This window comes from Gobius niger, assembly GCF_951799975.1.
Source record: "Gobius niger genome assembly, chromosome: 20".
Taxonomy (NCBI): Eukaryota; Metazoa; Chordata; class Actinopteri; order Gobiiformes; family Gobiidae; genus Gobius; species Gobius niger.
Genome location: NC_136871.1, coordinates 18,912,328 through 18,933,322, shown reverse-complemented (window position 1 = coordinate 18,933,322; position 20,995 = coordinate 18,912,328). Strand labels below are relative to the sequence as shown.

General features: G+C 40.1%; 3 protein-coding genes across 3 annotated transcripts; 1 reads left to right on the top strand and 2 right to left on the bottom strand.

The window, feature by feature from the left end:
- The first annotated feature begins 1,069 nt into the window (after positions 1–1,069).
- On the top strand, positions 1,070–4,019 carry tnnt2b (troponin T type 2b (cardiac)). Its single transcript, XM_079579070.1, has 8 exons — positions 1,070–1,129; positions 1,202–1,318; positions 1,382–1,459; positions 1,813–1,914; positions 1,990–2,096; positions 2,174–2,264; positions 2,574–2,614; positions 3,738–4,019. Exons 2-8 carry the CDS (start codon positions 1,220–1,222, stop codon positions 3,775–3,777), a joined length of 558 nt encoding a protein of 185 aa, XP_079435196.1. The 5' UTR covers positions 1,070–1,129; positions 1,202–1,219; the 3' UTR covers positions 3,778–4,019.
- Positions 4,020–4,569: 550 nt separating this feature from the next.
- Positions 4,570–13,862, bottom strand: pkp1b (plakophilin 1b). The gene is made up of 13 exons (XM_079578484.1): positions 13,438–13,862; positions 11,121–11,212; positions 9,813–10,198; positions 9,592–9,730; positions 8,678–8,885; positions 8,341–8,494; positions 8,159–8,276; positions 6,571–6,741; positions 6,169–6,339; positions 5,928–6,081; positions 5,571–5,757; positions 5,320–5,404; positions 4,570–4,989 (listed from the first exon to the last, which is right to left on the bottom strand). The coding sequence occupies exons 1-13, from the start codon at positions 13,631–13,633 to the stop codon at positions 4,915–4,917; spliced, it is 2,136 nt and encodes a 711-aa protein (XP_079434610.1). The 5' UTR covers positions 13,634–13,862; the 3' UTR covers positions 4,570–4,914.
- A 1,381-nt stretch (positions 13,863–15,243) lies between these two features.
- On the bottom strand, positions 15,244–20,217 carry smpd2b (sphingomyelin phosphodiesterase 2b). Its single transcript, XM_079579048.1, has 11 exons — positions 19,930–20,217; positions 19,136–19,204; positions 18,964–19,060; positions 18,805–18,881; positions 18,416–18,509; positions 18,250–18,339; positions 17,911–17,993; positions 17,073–17,205; positions 16,773–16,877; positions 16,085–16,250; positions 15,244–15,732 (listed from the first exon to the last, which is right to left on the bottom strand). The coding sequence occupies exons 2-11, from the start codon at positions 19,183–19,185 to the stop codon at positions 15,314–15,316; spliced, it is 1,314 nt and encodes a 437-aa protein (XP_079435174.1). The 5' UTR covers positions 19,186–19,204; positions 19,930–20,217; the 3' UTR covers positions 15,244–15,313.
- Between the last annotated feature and the right edge of the window lie 778 nt (positions 20,218–20,995).

The following is a 20,995-nucleotide window of genomic DNA, read 5'->3' as shown; positions in this document are numbered from 1 at the left end:
TTTTTTTTTTTAATATCCCAAATCTAATCATCTGAATTGACAACCAAATCAAAATAAACAACTGATTTTTACCCTTGTAATTTATGGGCCAGTGTTTTTCTCAAAACCTTTCACAAAAAATATTTCACCTTCCAAATCAAGACTGAACCCGCTCTATCAGGTTGGGTCTAAACTGATTATGAACTAGGTCTAAACTTGAACTAGGTCTAAACTTAAATGTTTTCTATAGCACTGAAAACAAAAAAGGTTTAACCCTTTGGAGTTCAATGAGATAGCATTTTTTCATATAAATCACAAATAGCACTTTTTGTAACTGTTGAAGTGGCAGAACTGTGTCTGCAGTTGTGTGACTGACTGTGTGATGTGCTGCTCTTAACTCATAATAATGTGAAATGCTTGCTTTGCCAGAAGATGAGCAGGAGAAGGATGAGGAGCAGGATGTTGAGGAAGAGGAGGTAGAAGGTAGTACGGCTTCAGCTGATGTGATTTGCACGCAGCTGTTAAGACGTACATTCATTAATGCTGACATGTCTACTGCTAATACTGCACTGTTTCGCAACTGCTACATGTTAACAACTGCGTGGATCTTTTAGACATCCATAAAATAAAATCCTGATTCTAAGTAAAGCTAGAATTTAACGCAGGGATACAATCTTTGTACTGTAAGTGCTGTTGCAAATTGTTACCGTATAATGTTAGCATAATTAAATATTAAATATTAAAGACACATACAGTGGGGAAACAAAGTATTTGGTCAGTTTCACATAGACATTCTATTGGATTTTGGCCAAATACTTTCTTTTCCCCACTGTAAAACATTAATGTATAAAACTTGACATGAAACATGTAAAAAAAATGTTGTTGTTTTTTTCATTAAATGCAGCAGAAGACACTGAAGGAGGTAAAGACAAAATAGTGATAAAGTTAGACTGGTGAAAACATATCATCGTATCATTTGTTTATCTTTCCTACATTTGCAGAAGAAGCCAAACGCAGATCAAAGTAAGTTGCAGTGTTTCTTACATACACTGATCTGTACTTACTGAAACTCTTCTCATCACCTAGGCCTGGTTTTGTGCCTGGTCTGGCACCACCAAAGATTCCAGATGGAGAAAAGGTGGACTTTGATGTAAGTTCTTCAAGCTGATGGAAAAACAAACTCGCGTTACTATGTGATTCAGTGTGCTGTGTTTTAATGCAGGATATTCACAGAAAGAGGATGGAAAAAGACTTGACGGAGCTGCAAACTCTGATTGAGGCTCACTTTGACGGTAGAAAGAAGGAGGAAGAGGAGCTTGTAAGCCTCTCAGACCGAATGGTAATTACACTTTTGAGTTTCTTCCCAATATTGCTTGTTAATTGTAATGATTCCTGTTGTTAGGAGAAACGCAGGTCAGAAAGAGCAGAGCAAATGAAGATCCGAGCAGAGAGGGAAAAGGAACGACAGAACAAGATGGCGGTTTGTGTTAATCCATTTTTCCTATGACCAGTCAAGACTCGTGATGGATAAAAAATCCATCACTTTGGGCGTATTTGTATCCAACACAAGTCAGGATTCTGCAAAATTACACCAACAAATAAATGAATCAACATCTAATCAATTATTGAAATAGCTTTTTATTATTTCAGTAAACAAATCATTTTCTGATAAATACAAACTCAAAGCAAATCATCATCATTATGTATTTTTTTTTAATGATGAAACCAATTTTGTCTTGGATAGGGCAGAGTTTTTTTTTATTTACTTATTCATCAATGATTTCCAGGTGCCACAGAAAAATAAATGAATGTTGAGGGACATTATTTCAACAGGAAGAAAAGGCCAGAAAAGAAGAGGAGGAGGCAAAGAAAAAAGCTGATGACGACGCCAGGAAAAAGCTCATTCTAAGCAATTTAAGTTTCACTGGATACAAGGTCAGACATTGGGTACAGTATACACAAACCTAGACACTATTCCGAAGAGTTGACTGTGAGAGCCTTCTGACACAGACCCAAAATGGAACCAAACGAGTGACTGAGCGGGAGAAAAAAAGAAAAATTTTAAGCGACCGACGCAAGGAATTAAATATTGACCACCTCAAAGAAGACAAACTGAAGTATGTGTTAATCTCCAAGATTTTGAGATGATCTGACGCACAACTTTGCCTATTGCTTATTACTGTTTCTCACACAGAGAAAAAGCCAAAGAGCTGTGGGAGAGACTGCGTCAACTGGAGGCTGAAAAATATGAACTGCAGTACAAGAACACAAAGCAGAAGTATGAGGTAACGACAAAAAATCTGGGGCATACATTAACTAAACTGGCTCTAAATAACTATTGAATAAGTATAGCAAAAAATAAAGACGAGAGCAGCACTGTTTAGGGTGACAACTATTTACACTGAACAAATATATAAATGTTTCTACATACATAACAGGCCCATTTCCCTGAAATGTGTCAAGTCTGTCTTAGTTTGCACAGATAATCCATCTCACCTCACAGAGACAGCATGATATTGCACAGATGAGAAATGGGAGCAAAAACAAAAGTGTTGCATTTATATTTTTGTTCATGGTATGTTTTTTGTCCACAGATCACTGTACTGAGGAACCGTGTCAGCGATCACCAGAAAATGTAAGTCTGATCCTGCGAGCCATTACAGCACATCATCCAGCCTATGGAGAGCATTCAAATATAAGCTTAAGCAGGACGAAAATAGAACAATAGCAAACTCTGTCCTTACATAAAGGTTAGCTTTGTACCAACGCTGGTCGGTTTCTCAGCTGCTCTATGTTAAGGTGAAATGAAAAGCAGCTGTTTGCACCATCTGGCTGATAACTCACTTTTTGGCGCGTCAGAGGGTGCCGGTAAAATCCATAAAACCAGCATCGTTTTAGCCAAGGCGGTTCATCTGAGTAACATGAGTGTATTTGGTCTCTATGCAGACATTAACAGTTATAAACAGCTGTCAGCTCCCATAGCTGATGTTTGACATCACTGGTCTCAATGGAACTAGTTGTGGCATACTTCACAAGCACTCAACTGTAACAGATTATTGTCATCATCACATAAAGTTAAAGCCTTTAATAATTAACACAATAAATACAAAATAAATAGATAGCCACCGTTTTATTATGTCACCTTGGCTCGATCAGTTGTGAATTAAAAGGTGCCCTGATGTGGCCAAGGATCTCGGCAGCAACAGTGGACAAAGATAGCAGCGGGACATTTGTTAGTAAATCCCACTAACAGTAGATCGCTATGACAAGGCTTCAAAAGCTCTACTCTGTGGGGACGACAATAGCATCAGCATAAAGAGGTTTTGTGTTGCCTCACAGGACTACTGTGCTTTTTTCAGACTACTGAAAAGCCAGACTAATTTTGGAGTCATACACATATCGGATGTTTTGGTTAATTTGTTAAGGTCACTTGTTGAGGTTGTTTAAATTTATAATTTGCATGGTAGCCAATAATATGGTAGTAGTATGATGAATTATCATGGCAATAACAAAGAATAAAGCATATTACAGCTAGGATTACATGCTATTACCAAGAAATTTACTGCCTTTAATTTTGTTGACTCAACTTGTTTGTCTTTTGTATTAAAGTGATAGTTTGCTGACTATAATTAGACTAAAAACTCAATTAAAAGTAGTTCAATCTCACTAAAAAATTTTGACAAATAAAAATGTAATAAAAATTAAAAGAAGCTTCTAAAAATATCCTAATTTGTTATTACTTTGACTTATGTTTTCAGCTCTAAAGGTGGCCGGAACAAGCGTGGCCTCAGGAAGTAACAGACAACAGCAGTGAGAGACTGGCATCGCCCAACAAACAAGTTTAATTTTTCAATGCTTTGTTAATACTTGAACAAGGAAATTCAGTAACAGCAAATCTGAAGATCTTCTTAAATATATTGATGAACAAGGATGGAAGCTGAAATTTGGACAAAGCATGTATTTTTGTTTTAGTGCTCTAGCAAAACCTTTCAAATCAGGTAACGCCCAAAAACGTATTATAACGAGTATAACCAGATCTGTTATGGGGCTAAACCAGGTCTAAAATAGTACAAGACCAGAATTAAATAAGAATTGCCCTAAAGAAGAACAAAACTAAAATTGTTTTCAATTTATACGTCATGTGTGCTGAGCAGCAGCCTGGTGCCATATTACGGTTTGGGATGGGAAAAACTGTTACATCCAAACACAACCTTTGTGCCAACTACTATAAATAATAAAATGTTTTGTCTTGAATATTGCATGAGTGTGTTTCTCAGACTTAAAATGTATGACGTGTGGGAACCAAATTGATGCAAAAACCACACCTTTTGCCACACAGGCAATAAGGCAGGTACTTTGGCATATAAAATTGTGACGGCCCGATTGAAGCAACAGTAAATGTCATGGTGAGGAATGTCAGCTTGGCTTCTGCAAATCGTCAGTTTAGTTCATATAACTAGGTCAAATAAAAAAAAACGACCATGCTCTGAATTGTCGATGCACCATTTTAAGACACTTTTTTACATGGCATCATGAAACTTCTATAACAGCCAGATTTCTGTGATTTTATTACCAAATAAATGACATTCACAATACTGTACTTGGCGTGCAAGTTAAAATCAAAGTACAATTTGGTAATTTTAAAATGATTAACTTTTTAAAAAAACAAACACATCTTTATTACCATTCCAAACTCGAATCATCTTCATCTCATTATTTTTACAGACATTCTCAAAAATATATCTACATTCGCTTAAATAGTAAAAAAAAAAAAAGAAAAAAAGAAGGGGGAAAAAACAGTTATATCTGGATAAAAAACAGCTTTAAACTAAAATACTAAACTATTAAAAGTTGAAAATTAATCAGCAAAATTCCAATGTGCAGTAAAAATGTCTAAAATCTAACAACCGCACACTGTACAGATTTATTCTGTTTTCATTCAACAACTTGAACTGACTTGTGCACTGCTGTGGTGACGTCATTCACAAAGGAAGATTTATTCATGCCAAGCTGTAGGGGGGGAGAGCAAACAACAAAAGCCAGGAGTTAGTTTACAATAATAATTATAGCTATTATAAGAGTATTTTTTATGAATTACGTTAAATATAAACGTAACTTTCCAACCCCTTATACATTTAACAATTTCTTTCTCCCTAAAAGTTCAACTAGGGATACTGAATAATTTTGGTCACCTTCTTATTTATTATTGACACACAGTCAAATCTGACAAACTTTCGCCTCAAGTTTCTCACAAATAGTTGTTAAAGGCGTGGGCTCAACAGACACGCCACACCCTTGATCTTGACAGGTCTTGGCACTTGCGCTTAAATATCTACTCACCTTTCTCAGATAGCTTTGTGTGTCTTTTTCTGACCACAGATTGTACAGGAGCAAGGAGGCCGCTTTGCTAGACTTAGGGAGATAACTGTAAGGGGGAAAAAGTATACATATTTTAGAAGTGTTTTAACGGTGCTGAAAAGAATGGGTGTGAGCAATAGACAAGATAATTTCCAATGAGTCATGTATGAGTCTGTGACTACTATTGTTTATTCAGCATGAATGCTGATCCAAGCACTTTCACTGGCACTGACCTGTTCTGGCTCAGATCTCCAAGGGACGTGATGAGGTCCTTCTTTAGCAGGTGTTTGCACATTTCTGGGTCTTTGACAAAAAGGTAGTTGGCCGCTTGGCAGGCCATGGCCAAAGTGTCGTCAGATTCATTTCCTTCCTTTGTGCCGGCGCTGATTATATCCACTAGCTGCGGCAAGGCTCTACGTGCTTTAGTAACAAGGCAAGCAAAAGCCACATGCTATTACACATTATGTGCAAACACTTCAGTGGTTTATAACACTGCTGTCCAATTACTTAGTGTCAGTAAAAAAAACGTTTAAAATTAAAAATGTGACAAATTCAGTAAGAAGCCGTCATAGTAGTATTAACAAACTCACCAAGGGCATTGTGCAAGTGTGAACTCCGGGTCAGATTTCTGACCAAAGCCACTACGTTCCTCTGTACGTTCACTTTATTGGACTTTAAGAGAGGGCCAAGGACTTGTAGCCCATTCAGTTTGCTCACAATTGTCTGACTCATTACACTAGACACCTGCATGTGGACAAAAAAAAGTGTAACAAATGTTTACATGAAACAATTATCTAAGGGTTCATTACATAAAGTGGTACTTGTTCTTACAATGCCATCATGTGCAGTGAGATTTTGAAGAGCTCCACAACACGCCTCCTGTGTCTCTTCTTTCTCACTTGACCCAAGTAAAGTCAGGTAGCTCTGCAGCGTTTTGGAGTGTATCAGCCATCCTGCCCCACTGGGATGTGGCTCTTCTATGACCGGGAAGTCAAAATAGCGCTAAAAAAACCCAGAAATAATTGTGAGAGGATTATGTTGTAATTTTCTCATGGTCTGACATCACAGTAACAATAAACAATCACAGGCGAGGAAAACAGCAGCACAAGTAAGACCTCTGTAACGCTGTAAACTAAAAGCGAGTCACACTGCATAAAAAGAGAGACTTTTGTCTAGACTTAGAGAGAAACATAGATGACATACATTGTCTACTATATCAGTTGTATATCATACCTCCTGCTCTGGTGCTTTGCTCTGCGGGCTAAAACAGCCAATGGGGCCCACTTCGTCATTTTTGCGGTTGGTATTTTGGGCCAAAGTTGTGATTCTCTTGAAGAGGTCTGGCGCTTCAGCCTCCAGCTGGAAGGTTAAGTTGTGCAAAGTGCACACACAGTTGTCTACAGACTGTGGAGAAAGAATAATACACCAAAATATTAAGATTATTCTCAGTTCACACTGTTAAAACTCAGGACACTGTTCCTGATGCATCAAACAGATTTTCTGGGATACAGCACACTATTTTCTTTATTAGCACCAAATTCCCAAAGTACTGCACTCAAAAGAACATGTAAAGACATAAACTTTGTCATGAAAACCTGCATACACAAAACTGATATAGAACGGTAACAGGCAAAGAAATAGAGTTTAGGAAAGTAAAGTTCCCCAAGGTTTTGGGGAACTATGAGAACACTTGTATTTAAGGCTTTGACAAGTGTTTTGGAGAAATTTGCAGTGGCTTGGAGCAGTCAATTAAGGAATTAGTGTCTAATCAGTTGACAAATACTGCAATGATTATGTACTAGACTCTCAATGCTTTAGTTATGTACTTTTACATTTTCAATACTAACGACACACAACAATTTTTGCCACTGCACTTTTGACGCTAAACTCAAAACTAACAAAGAATAATCAGTGACATTTAACAGGAAAGATGAAGAAGAAATAACCAGACCATGAGTCAATCTGACTCATACTACTAAAACAAACTTGCTCTGGTAAGGAAGACCGTAGACAATAAACTTGCTAGTAAAATGGAGGCAACTCTGAAACGCTGGAAATATAGGCGTCATTTTTAACATTTAACAACTGCTCGGAAAAAACCTTTATGGTTTTAAGAAAGCCATTTACCTTATCTTAATTCTAAAGAAACACCATGTGACACCCTTGAATGACAAAAGCAAACCTCCAACCAATTACAGCTTTGACACCACAGGGGGAGAACAGTAACTAGTAAGATACACTGGAAGTTTGCACCTTCTTATGTCCAAGGGTTTTAGCAGGTTTTAATAATAACAATAATAACAATAATAACAATAATAATAATAATAATAATAATAAATTACAAGCCTGTGTTACCAAGTTTATCAAAGTGTTAAAAAAATTGTAGTCATTATTCATTCACGCCAGACTCAGACGCCAGTTGTGGTAAGCTGCCATGGGGTAGACTGGCGGAAGCAAGGCTACCAGTCTGTTGCATTGGCCTCTCCGACCACGACTGACCACTCACACACAACATTAATTCATCCCTACTGTATTGTGCATGTTTTTAGGGGGAAGGGAAAACCGGACACAGGGAGAACATGCAAACTCCACACAGAAAGGCCCCATCCGGCCCGTGAATTGAACCCGGGGCCTTCTAGCTGTGAAGCACACGCGCTAACCACTGTACTACCATGCAGTTTTCAGATATTTTTGGGCAGGTTCCACTAACACCAGAAGTGACAGGGCAAAAGAGGTCAGCAAAAATGACAGTGACTGATCTCAGAGATAGTAAAAGTGGATGAACCAGCAGTCAAAGTAAAAACTGGTGTCCTCTGCATACCTTCTCATCTGGTTTGCCAGCCTCAACGCAGTCTCTCACATAGCTGACCAAGGAGTCAACAAGACCACGGCATTTTCTCATACTTTGACGGTTGTTTTGGTGCTTGCTACTCAGGTTTCTATGAAAATAGGAGAGAAATATTAGCATGTTCTTTTAACAAACTTAATAATATTACTGCTTACCTCAGGCACTCTGTCACGTGACCGAAAACCTCTGGGTCCGTGTTGTTACCCATTGTTGCGTAAGGTAAGATGACACGTTCCATAAGAGCAGGTAAAGCCTTTTTCAACAGGTCTGGTTTCAGGCTGTCCGCAGATGACAAATTCCACAAAAGACCTATAAACATGTCAGTCATTTTAGCAACTCATCAATCAATATCAATTCCCATTCCAATCCTTAAAACATGGTGTCCAATTTGTTAAAAGTTAAACACTCAATTTTATTACCAGTGTAAACAGTAATATACAAAAGAAAAGACAAGAATATGCAAAGTAGACAACAGGAAGTGGGAGAGCATGCCTGTGAGTTGTTTCTGCATCTCAGTGGAGTCAGTGTCTTGGAGCAGCACGACGGCTTCAGCGATGCCTCTGCAATGATGGATTTCCTCCTTGGCTTTTATGTTTTTAAAGGATAGATTACGCAGAGCCGCCGAAGCCGTATGACTCACAGAAGAGTTAGGACTGCGCAACAACTCAATCAGCGCAGGGATCCCATTGTACTTCAGCACCTTCACAAACATAACACTGTTAGGGGTCGATGAGCTCTTGAAGACATTTTTTACATTGCAAATAATTACACCCTTTAATATAAAAATTATAACACTGCCAAAAAAAAGTGCCATTCATAGGTTATTAATGTATGATTTATATGAAGAAATACCACGTTGTGAGCGTAGATTTTTCTAAATGGATTCTAATTGTTGTTGGCACTATACACCTTGCCCTGGGACAACAGTTAGCTCTGTAGCTAATCCTGACACATTTACAGAAATGTTCATTAATATGTCCTGTCTCCGTCAAATTAAACTAATGAATAAAGTGCGACAGGACTAGGCAAGTCGTCAAGTCAAACAGCTTCCTACAAATATCAATATGCAACACCACACACACTAAATAGGACGGTGTTTTGAAAATAATTATAAAATCCGTTTATAGGTACATGTATTTGGTTTACTTATATATTCAATTTCTGTTGTGGATATCCAATAATATTTTTCCAAATCATGTGCCCCACAAGAAAATTGTCTAACATTGCCAGCCCGATTTAAAGTTCAGTCAGATTCATTATGCTACAGATTTCATATGAAACTCCAGTCAAGAAAACTTTAGCGCGTTAACCTGTGCTATCTCTTAAAAGTTTCTCTGAGACTTCTCAAGTCTCATGAACACTATATCATTTGAATTACGAAGTCAGAATGTGCAACACAATTTCACCTCTTCTTTAGCATTGTCATCCATGTAAGCGTTATGCTGTATGTATGATGCTCCACAATGCTGAAGCGTTTCATCCTCCATGGAAAGATACTCCACTGCGTCTTTCATGGTGATCACTCCACCACTGTTTCCATTTGTCCTACACAGGAAATTGAATACAACTTTAACCATACGAACAATTTCGGTCTCAAATTTGAATCCAAAACAGTGCAGTCACTCACACAAACGCTTCTTTCTTCTTTGTCACAGAGCTGTTGACTTTTGGGTTTGGGAGTGTTTTCGTAGTGGTGACAGTGGTTTGCACAACCTGCTTGTTTGACTTGGTTTGAGCGGTGCCCATGCTGTTCTGCAAAGGCTGGGTCTGGTGGTTGATCCTGGGTGGCCTGTAGGTGCTTTTGTGAGACAGCAATCTTTGAGGCGAACTGGATGCCTTTCTTGAAATCCGCTGTCGTGCCAGATCTGGCTCAGAGCGGCTGGTGTTGACTTTACTCACGGTCATAGAGCCCATGGGCCCGTAGCTCCTCGAGTGATAGTGGGAAGCCCCCATATTTCTCTTCACACTGGCGCCCTTGAGATTGTTCTGCGTTTTCCAGGTTGTGTATTTATCCTGAAATTCGAGCACAATAGCAAGCATGTAGCATAGTTAAAAATGGTAACTAAATTCATAAAAACAAATCCAACATTTCAAACAACAAAAAGCCCTGCTCGGCTTGTCTTGAAGTGAGTCAGAGCAAATGGGTTCTTCAATATTGACTTAACAGACGTTGAAGACGGCGCAATGCCAACTCTCCCTTGATGAGAATGATTTTTAGGTTTACAGTTAAAGGAATAGGCCACCGTTTTTACATACTGAGATATGTTCTTACCTAACCTTAGACGAGTTAATACATACCCGTCTGGTCTTTGTCCGTGCGCTCTGTCACGCAAACGGAGCACCTACGCAGCCTCTCCCGCATGTCATATAGCTCCAAAAAAGCTCACGATAGAAGCTACCAAGCTCTTCCACGTGTTCCCTATTTAAATAAAGTTACGTGAAGTGTGATACGAGGAGCACAACGTCCGCGCAGTAACTCCTAAAGACTTCCCCCCGCTCACTTCCGTCAATAACCTTAAGGAGTTACTGCGCGGACGTTGTGCTCCTCGTATCATTACGCCTCACAATATAGTACCACCTTTTTATCTGCTTATAAAATCGACATGTTACATTTCTGTGTAAATATACTTCGCTTGAAAACACTTCACGTAACTTTATTTAAATAGGGAACACGTGGAAGAGCTTGGTAGCTTCTATCGTGAGCTTTTTTGGAGCTATATGACATGTGGGAGAGGCTGCGTATGTGCTCCGTTTGCGTGACAGAGCGCACGGACAAAGACCAGACGGGGATATATTAACTCGTCTAAGGTTAGGTAAGAACATATCTCAGTATGTAAAAACGGTGGCCTATTCCTTTAAGAATAGAAATGCATAAGACTTTGACAAATAGCTTGAATAGGAGAGGAAAGAAGACAAATAAAACAGAGGTACTTACAACTTGCGAAGGGCCATTCCCAGCAAAGACGTTCCCATTCATATAGACTGATGTTGGAGACTTTAAAAAATCCACAGAGTCGTACACGATCTCTATAAAGAAAACAGGCATCAGCTGTTAAAACACATTTCTTGCAAGTGACTATTTTACACTAAATATCGCAGCTCCTACGGCAGTCTGTGAGAGGATTTATGAGGTTATACACAGGAAAGTCCACACTGTTTCAGTGGTGTTACAACCTCATAAGCTTGTCAATATGTGTAAACAGACAGCAGGTGATAAAGTGCTGAGCTGATAAAGATGAGTTATTGAAGTACACTTTCACTTCCAGACAGCACAGCCTTTTGAGTAAACTTACATTAAGTTAAGCAAATGATAAGTTCATCTTAGCTCGTTATGAATCTAAAGACAGTCAATCAGCTTTTGTCCATTAAGGGGAGACCCGGGTGAGTAGAATAAAAATAAAATCAAGAGGTCAATTTTAAACTTTTGATGTACAACACTAGCATGAAGAAAGAAAAGCTGATGCAACTTTTCTACAATTTAGTATTTTCATAAGGAAAAAACAAGACTTTTTGAAGGACAAAGTTGTCATTTGCGTGTGAAAACTGAATACTCATTAAATGAAAGGATTTATTTTGTTGACAAAGCAAATAGATGTTTTTTTTTCCCCCCAAAGGGTTTTGGGAATGTCGTTAAGTCGATGAATCAGTGCTTAGTTTGAGTGCACTGCTTTGAATAAACTGGTTATTTCGGAAACATTCTCGAATTTCACCTTGCTGAGAGATAACAAACTATGGAAGACAAGGAATTAGATATATCAGCACATCCTTCAAAATATTGCTCAAGAGTATGAAATGTAAAACAGCCTTTGAAGGGCCATAATAAATACACAAAGTAAAGTTTAATCTATTATAAATAAACTTGCCTTGATAAAATCTGTTTCATTGTCTGTCTAGTGCAGGGGTCGGCAACCCGCGGCTCCGGAGCCGCATGCGGCTCTTTCATCCTTACACTGCGGCTCTGAGTGGCTTGGGAAAATAAATTACCAAAAAAAAAAAACCTAAATATTTAATTGAAGTGTGTTTTATTTGTGTTAGTTTTTTAATATTTTAGTTCTAAATTGGAAGATTATTGTGATCTTGACATGTTAGAATAAATATATTTTATTGTTTTTCGTCGCTCAAAATAAACGTCATACTCGTGAAAGCCGGTATACCCGCCAAAACGCCGGCTTTTCCTCCTCCTGCGGTCGTTCCTCCTGATGTTTGGGAGCCAGTCCCTGCCACCCCTTTTGCCCCCCCCCCCCGCTGGAGAACCCCACTGTTATATATTTGTCGCAATATTCCCCGCGTTTGTGGGGAAAAAAGGGACAGTAAGAAGCGCCTTTCCCGCTGTCCCTGAATGCATCTCCCACGCTGCCTCCACTGACCAAAACAACAGCGCGTGGTTCCAGCAGCTACACCAAGTTAAGGCTTATTTACAACCTTAGACACGTAAAACAAGCGGCGATGGGCGCGGGGCAGGTGAAGACAGGCCTGTGTTTGTGGATTATAAAGTTTTTCCAACTGGAGCTGAGACTGACCAGACGAGTGAGAATCATGGATAAAGAGGTTTAAGAGCAGCGAGTTCGACGGATCCTCAGGAGATCGAGTGCACAGTGAGTGTAGTGTTTTTATGTTTATTCTGTGGAGTAAAGTCAGCCCTTAATGTGCGGCTGTTGCACGGACTTATCTGACATGAAGCGCGTGCGTTTGTTGATGCGTTTGCCCGTGTTACACGTTGACAGGAGCGGGGTTGAACTGGTGTGACTGTCCCATAGACTGAAAAACTATTGCTATTCTCCAGTATATGGACAGGCCGGAGCTGAGCTGGTCTATTTGCTTTTTGTTTAACCCGATTTGGCAAGAGCCCAACGGGTCAGGGGCGCACGGCGGAGCGAGATCTCTCTGCTCCGCCTCCACCCCGGTGTGCGCGGCAGGCGATCTTGTCCACATTCGCCCAATTCTTGACAGATTTTTGACAGAACGCGACAATTCCCAATAACTCGCAGCAGAACGCAACAGCGCGCAACAGCACGGGACGCATTCGGCATTCGTGACTTGGCGTCGTTATGTGTAAACCCAGCATTAGATGTCAAAAAGTATTTGCGGCTCCCAGTGTTTTCTTCTCCGTGAAAACCGGATCAAATGGCTCTTTCGGTGTTAAAGGTTGCCGACCCCTGGTCTAGTGAGATACCACGGCTTTTTCATACTGCGTAAACAAACAAGAGGCTGCAGCCAAAGGAGTGCAGTCCTACGGCACCAGCCGCTCTTACCTGTGGGAGACGATAAAGACGTGGATGCGCTTCTGCCGCTGCTCGCATGTCTTGACTTGGTGCTGCGCACTTTTTGCACTTGCTCTAGGACTCGCTGCTGCCCAGAGCGGTACTGGTTCCCAGACGGAAGGGCCAGCGACGTGTCATCCACATTTGCGATGGCCATGACGGATTTCAGAGGGTCCAGGCTCGTCATCTTCACGGCGAGCGAGCGCGCGGTTAGACATCCACGGGCGGCAGTGCAGGAAGACGGCGCGGTGTGAACTCATAAAAATGCACCTTGCCCTGCCCTGCCCCTACGGCCGCGCCCAGCTCCACAACAATAGGCCCGCTCTGTTCAGGCAACTGTCCTCCACGCTGCGCTTTGTCTGACCTGCCGCGCCATTGCTGTGGCGCAGTACAACACCTCACGTTTTCTACCTCACATCAAAAACGAGCGCTGTGGAGTTGCTCAATATGGGTCATCAAAGGTTTAAGTTATCAACAACACAAAAGTGGGAGGATAGTGTGGCACACCTATTTTAGTTTTGGCTAAATGTGTGCCATTTGTTGGAAATGTCTTATTTGCCTCTTTAAAAGGCAAATCTATCGACGCAAATACGTAACAAAATAAACGTTTTATGCAGATCATCGAGAAGTGTGGCCACATTAGCAGAATGTTTTGTTTTGTTGCATCAATTTATCCAGCATGTCACAGAAATAATCGCTGTTACAAAGAAATAATTAAACCACAGCGATTAACTCACCAACTTTTATCTTGCAATGTGAAATGTCTGCCATGTGTGAAAGAAGCGTGGGATCAGCGGCGCCTAAGTGTTGCCATGGTGAAGCTCGAGCCCCATCTGCTGGTGAGAGGGTGAAACAACGGCCCTCTGATCCTCTGCATTATGCCTGGTTTTAAACTCATGGTGTCTTTTGCAAGCAATAAAGGACTCAGACCATTGTTATTCATTGTTGTTTTATTACTGTAATACATGGTGCAAATAACAATAATCAGTCATAAATTTTGTATGATTTGTTCATCAAAAACTCTAGAAATGCATTGTATTTGGGTTTCTTATCAGCACAGGAAGTAAAAATAAATCATCTCTATTCAATGCCCTATTTTTTGTACAGAAACGTTTGAAAATAGAGTGTTAAGCAACTTTCTTATCTAAAAGGAAGTTTGGTCATCCTGCTGTTCAATTCAGTGCACACTACAAAATAGCCTATGTACATGGTTTTGCATAAAAGGGAGAGAGGTCTGCTACATTTTAAGTGAACGACAAAGGAGTGTGCAATAAAACATTCAGACAAAACAAAGGAAAACAGGACAGTAACAGTACAGTCAAGTGAGTCAACACTAATATGGTCATCCTTCTTTAGATAAATAAGTATTACTCTTTAACTTAAGACAGCATGCAAATACCTGCATTGCAGCTTGTGCTTTGTAGAGCACTGTATGAATAGGCACACATACTTTAAGGGTGTCAGTCCTTTTAGGTCCAATTCATTGAGCACATTTAATTCTAAACAAAAATTCAGTCATATCTTCAGAATAACAAACAAACTAGTGGTCCCACGGAAATGGTAGTAGTAGGAATGCCAGTTTAAACTTGAGGGAAATTTACATTCTTTGCTTTTTGTTTGAGCACGCAAGCATCGGTTAAAATACACAAAATCAAAAGGAATACAAAAGGAGTCAACGGATCTAAACGTTACTGCATATACCATGCAGAACTGCCAGCAAAAAAAAATCTTTAATGTTTTTTTTTTTTTTTTTGCTCCTTCATTCAGACAAGCAAGTACAAATCATATTCACATAAGTCTGCCTTCAGTGTAAGCCGGCATTATAAAGCGTATCTACGTGACCTAATTACCTCATTTGGGAGCAAAGTTATTCTTCTTTGTCAAAGGCACCTGGCTCCTCTCCCTCGGGAGATTTGCGCAAGGGAGTGTGGTCCACGGTAACACCCCTGAGCCTTTCCTGCAGGCTCCCCACAGCCAGCCTCATCTGATCCTCCGCTCCTTGGAGAGACTTCAGCTCCATCGTGTAAAATATATACAGCAGAAAGGTTGTGATGAGGATAGTGCAGCACAGTGTAGCCAGTAGGTAGAAGGAGGTACGAGGGAAAGGCTGCTCCGCTCCCAGAGCCAACCAGGGCACAGCTGCAATAGCCAGCTCCAGGATCAGCAGGGCCAGTCCCATGATGCCCGTGCGTGTGGCAGTGTAGCGCATTCTCTCAGCACAATGTAAACCCACTTTCACCTCTGTGCGGGCCTCTGTCAGGATGTCCACCAGCTCAGCAACCTTTTCTGAACACAAGAAGTGAAAAAATATAAGCTAAAAAACAACATAGATAAGTCAGACATGTCTAGAGCTGCTTTCACAAAATTAAAACAGAACAGTAATGCTTAATGCCCCCCCCCCAAAAAAAAAACCTTAACGGATTTGTCTTTATTATAATGTATTACTTTATATTTAACTCTTCACCATTGTTCCTTTAATAAAAAGAGAAAATAAATCAAAAGCAAATATGACTTGATACATATGGGTTGTTTCAAATTGAACTCAATGAGCTTATGTAGAAATGTGGGAAAGCAGTTTGGCGAGGGCTTGAGAGCCACAGGTTGGAGACCCCGTCAGACATGCTGTAATGTAACTTACTGGAGTCTTGGTCCGCCTGGCCAAGTGCTGGATCTTGCAAACGGAGAGCTTTCACTTGTAGTTCCGCAGTCAGAGCTTCGTGGTCCGAGTAAGGGAAAGGTTTTTCAGGGATAGAGCCTTTGGTGGTTGACATCCAGTCACAGTGCATTTCTGCTTTAGCGGACCCCTTGCATGAAAAAATACATAGTTTTCATCACAGGAACAGTACAGGATTATACAGCATGTCCACTGAGCTGTATACATTAGGGATGTTCATGGTTCACCGGTTAATTGCTACTTATTACTTGCATTTGATATATATATTTTTGCCAGGGGTGCTTCATTCTTCCAGGTCTACTTTTCAACATAACGTTATTTTAGGCGGACACTGACTGACAGTCAGTGTCTCCACACTTCTTGCACATCAGCTGGACTCCGCATCGGACTGTTGTTTTGGACAAACAGCTGACCTCAGCTCAGCATTAGTGCACTCCAGGAGTGAAATGTCAAGTGGTTTGTGTGTGAATCACAACAAGGTGCTACATTAAAGGAGCCACCTAGGTGGCTGAGCAAAGGCCAATTCAATTTCAGTGCAGGGATTAAACAGTTAACCAATTATTAACCTTTAAGGGTACCCACTATCGGTTAAAGAAAAGTAAGAAAACGTGCATCCCTAGTACACATACAGCAAATTTGAGCAAATCCCCACCTTAAACAGGATGTAGTCTATCCGAATTCCCTTCTCAAAAGGACCCAGTTCTTTTTGACTGATAAAAGGGTTGTTGGCAATAAGGGTAATGCCATCCTCACAACCCTGCAACAGAGACAAAGAGAAAATGCATTTAAATGAAGGAAAACAGAACATTACAACAGATTAGGCATGAGAATTTCACTATTGTTTAAAATGTCGATCATTTGAATTTACATTAGATTTAAGCATTACACAGCATTCTCCCAATATACTTATCAATATACAGAATATTGTATCATTATGCACATAAGCCCATACGTCAAACTGGGAGGTCTCTAAATAGGCATCCCGAAGCCCAGTGTATGATCTCAGTAGTCTAGAGCCCAGGTCCTGAGGGTGCATGTTGAGGTCACCTCCCACAATCACAGCATCAGCTCCTGCAGACGTGTGGCTGAACAAGATAAAGCACACAGAATCAGCACAAATTCTCCCAGAGTCAGTCCGACTCACTCACAACCACTTTTTTTTATCTCTGACTTTTGGCCGTGTGTTGTTGTGTATCTTCAGTTCTCTTTTACTGTTGTAATGTCTATATGATTTTATTTATCTATATTGGTTACTTAACAGTAAAGTAATAATATGGTAACAGGATAGAAAAAACACAGTAATGACAGAAGACAGGGAATAATGCATTTTCCGTGTTAATGACAAGAAAATACTAACCATGTGTCTTGGTAATTTAAGGTATTCATACTAAGGATTATTATCAGTCGTGTTACCAATACCATGATTGAAATTAGATGTATTGTTTCTACATAATTACCATTTTGTCACACTTTCAGGTACCTAGCCATAGTCAGCCTTTTAGTACTGTGTTGTAAAGTACTACCTCTGCGTTGATTTTACCTGCTCTTATCAAATAATTATATTTATTTTATTTGTTTATGTTTATGTTTCACCATTGTTGCATTATATCCCAGGCAAATAATGATTTGAAGTTTGCTGTTTTTACATTTCATTACGTGCCGCAGCAGGAAACTGCTTTAGAAATAAACTAGATTGGAAATTAGGAATTAGGAAAGGATAGGACACTCAACTGACATTGCGCAAGACGCCGACTGAAGCTGATGTTTGAGATAAAGTCAGAACAAAGTACCGTATGAACTGCTGCAGCTCCCAGGCCTGGACCATTCGATGAGGTAGATACGAGTCCTTCTCTCTGCAGTATTCAGCGTGCAGCTTAAATAAGAAGATGGTGATAAACAGTGTCAAGAATGAACTCATTACATGCACCTTAACCCAGTGGCTCTCACCTGGTGGGTCGGACCCCAAAGTGGGTCGGAGGACAATTGAATTATTTTTGATTTTGATACTATACTAATGATTACAACTTGAATTAACAGAAATCACAAAGGAAATTCGAAAAACTATAAAGGGTTAAACTACCAAATATTCATATGTATTACCATGGTCGCAAAGACAGATAAACACTTACATGAGTGACGTAAACATTTGCAGTCAAGCTGCCAATCTGAATTATTGCCAGCCCAACAGCTTTGCCCCCAAACCAGTCACCATGGTGAGCCTTAATATACAGAAGCAAAGGTTGTAAGTGAAAAGCTCAGCACTTTCATATGACAAAAATACATCTCATGCTTTACCATGTAAGGGTAACCATTCAGTGAGTAGCGGTAAAGAAATGTATCATGGATTCTATATTTGCAGAAAATGGCCAGTCCACTGCCAATGACACCACTGTGTGAATGAGAGTAAAATATGGTATTAGTGCAACTATCAGACGACTCTATTGTAATATTAGCCATGTGATGTAGGATTATACATTGTAAATTAAAGGTGACAGTTAAGTGAACAGCACAAGGGATTATCAAGGCAGTCTTTCTAATTAACCGTGGTCTTTTGAAGGGAGGTCTAGGAACTATTAAGCTCCAAACTCAAAGGTTAATCCTTCTCTGGAAACATCAGCACCACCAGACCACCACAATACCACAAAAGCAGGAATGTAATGTATGTTCTTTTATATACAGTTTACCTTTTAAAATAATGTGAATGAGGATGACTAAAAGCAAGTTTCTTTTTCAGTCCAAGGAAGTCTTTCTCACTCCACACCTACAGAGATAAAATGTTAGTATTTATTTTCATAAGTGAACTATCGAGTTGCATTGCAAACTGGGAAAACCGACTGAATTACCTCTTGTAATAACACGATATCATGTTCCCCGTTGCTTAACATGTCTCCAATCATGGCAAAACGTTGAGCACAGTGTTTGCTGAGATAGCGGATTCCCCTGTAAATCGCAAACATAAAAAAAAAAAAAAACACCTAATACATTCAGAATCCATTTGTATTCATGTCTACTTACCAGCAATTGAGTGAGAAGACCTGCACGGTGACAGCGCTCGGGTTAGCCATGCTGTTCAATTTCAGGCCTCTATTAACAAAACAAACACAAAAAGTTTTATGAATGGTACAGTGGAACAAATCCAGGCATCTTTTTTAAGCCAAAGTTCAAAAAATGTGGTAGCACAAATACACACAAAGCTGTGATGTACTTTTCCAAGAGAGCTGGCCTTGGTCTCACCCTATCTTACAGTGAGTAAATGCCAGTGTTTCCCAAAGCAGACATATCAGGCAAAGAGTTGCATGAGCTCTCTTGGGAATGCAACAATACACCAGCCCCTATAACAGAGTGCTGACACGGTGACACTGCTGTTCACTGTCTGAAGAGAAAAGAGAGGAAGCAATGTACAGACACAGGGGCTTTAGTGTCAAAGGTAATGCTGTTTTGGACGGGCAAAAACCGCCTAGTCAATGAAGGCCACGACCAAAACACGTCAATAACAGGGCTCTCCAAATATCAACGTGCGTGTGATTACGCAGATGTTGCCTTGCATAACGCTGTGGTCATTAACACGGACACAAGAAGCTGACATTGGGGGAAAAAGATGCAGAGTAAGATGAAGATAATTCGGCTCAAGTCATATGATAACGGAAAACATCCCCAAAATAAGCAGCTTCTCCAACACTCACTGCTAACCCCGAGAACGTACGCGTAAAACTGGCGAGCGTTGGTTTAGCAGTAAAACTAAACGCCGCTGAGAAACCACACGCCGCCAAACATTCATTATTTATAGTTTTATTACTAATTTATCTCACCTCACAAACCTGAACACGTCAGCTGAAGTTTAGCCCTGGGTGTGCGGATTGCGACACAAACCCGGCTGCTTGAGAAAGGAGTCCAAAAGCTCTTCCTGATACTTGGAGATGCAATAATGCAGCCGGTTAATGATTGTCAGAAATGTCCACAGCGACGACTGCACTTTCGCCTATGCATCCATCGCGCTGCGTTTTTCCTGCCGGGTGTAAATCTCCTGAGGTAAAAATAACTTTCATCTGCATCCGGTGGCAACTTTGCGGAGCAATAAAAGCGGAGGACCAGCTCACGCGCAGGAAACATAAAAGCTATTTGGCTTTGGAAATGAATGAGCAGCTGTAGTGAAGTCCAGTGACCTCTGCTCAAAGTGTACATGAAAACAATATGAATGTAACTTATTAAAAACAACAACAACTTTACGCAACATGGCTACGTCCCGTGTGGAGTTCTTCCGCTGGAGCCGCTGTGCATTGTGGGAAGTGAAGTTTTCCGTATACTTTTCTGATAACCGCACATCGACTACCACTACTATGAGTTAGGGCCGCACGATATTGGAGTAACTTGCGATATGTGATGCGACAGCAATATCGCGATAACGATATTATTGCGATATTTCACAAAACCATTTCAACACGATATGTTCCATTTTAATTAAATACAAATCACAAGTACTCGTTTTTTAGTAAATTGAGTCCAAAGAAGAAAGACTACATCAGGACAAAGACAGACTAAAATAGACTAAGCTAGTAAATATTTAAAGGGGCTAGATGCAAGTTAGCCATTTTATACTCACAACTGCCCCCTCAGGTCATACGTGTAACTGCAGCTTCCATATAAAGCTCGTGCATGAAGGCACTCCGGACCGAATTAACACCTTTTTGAGTGACCGTGCAGGATTTTAGGCGGTTGTGTTAAAAATGTCTGGGCTCATTCTACACATTAGGACATTGTTGAAACATGTAGGGGGAGGAAAACAATGAATTCTAACATTTTTAAACTCTGTGTAGTCCCTTTAACGAAAACTTTGACTAGAACTTTTACACATTTACAAGTTCACACATTGTTTTT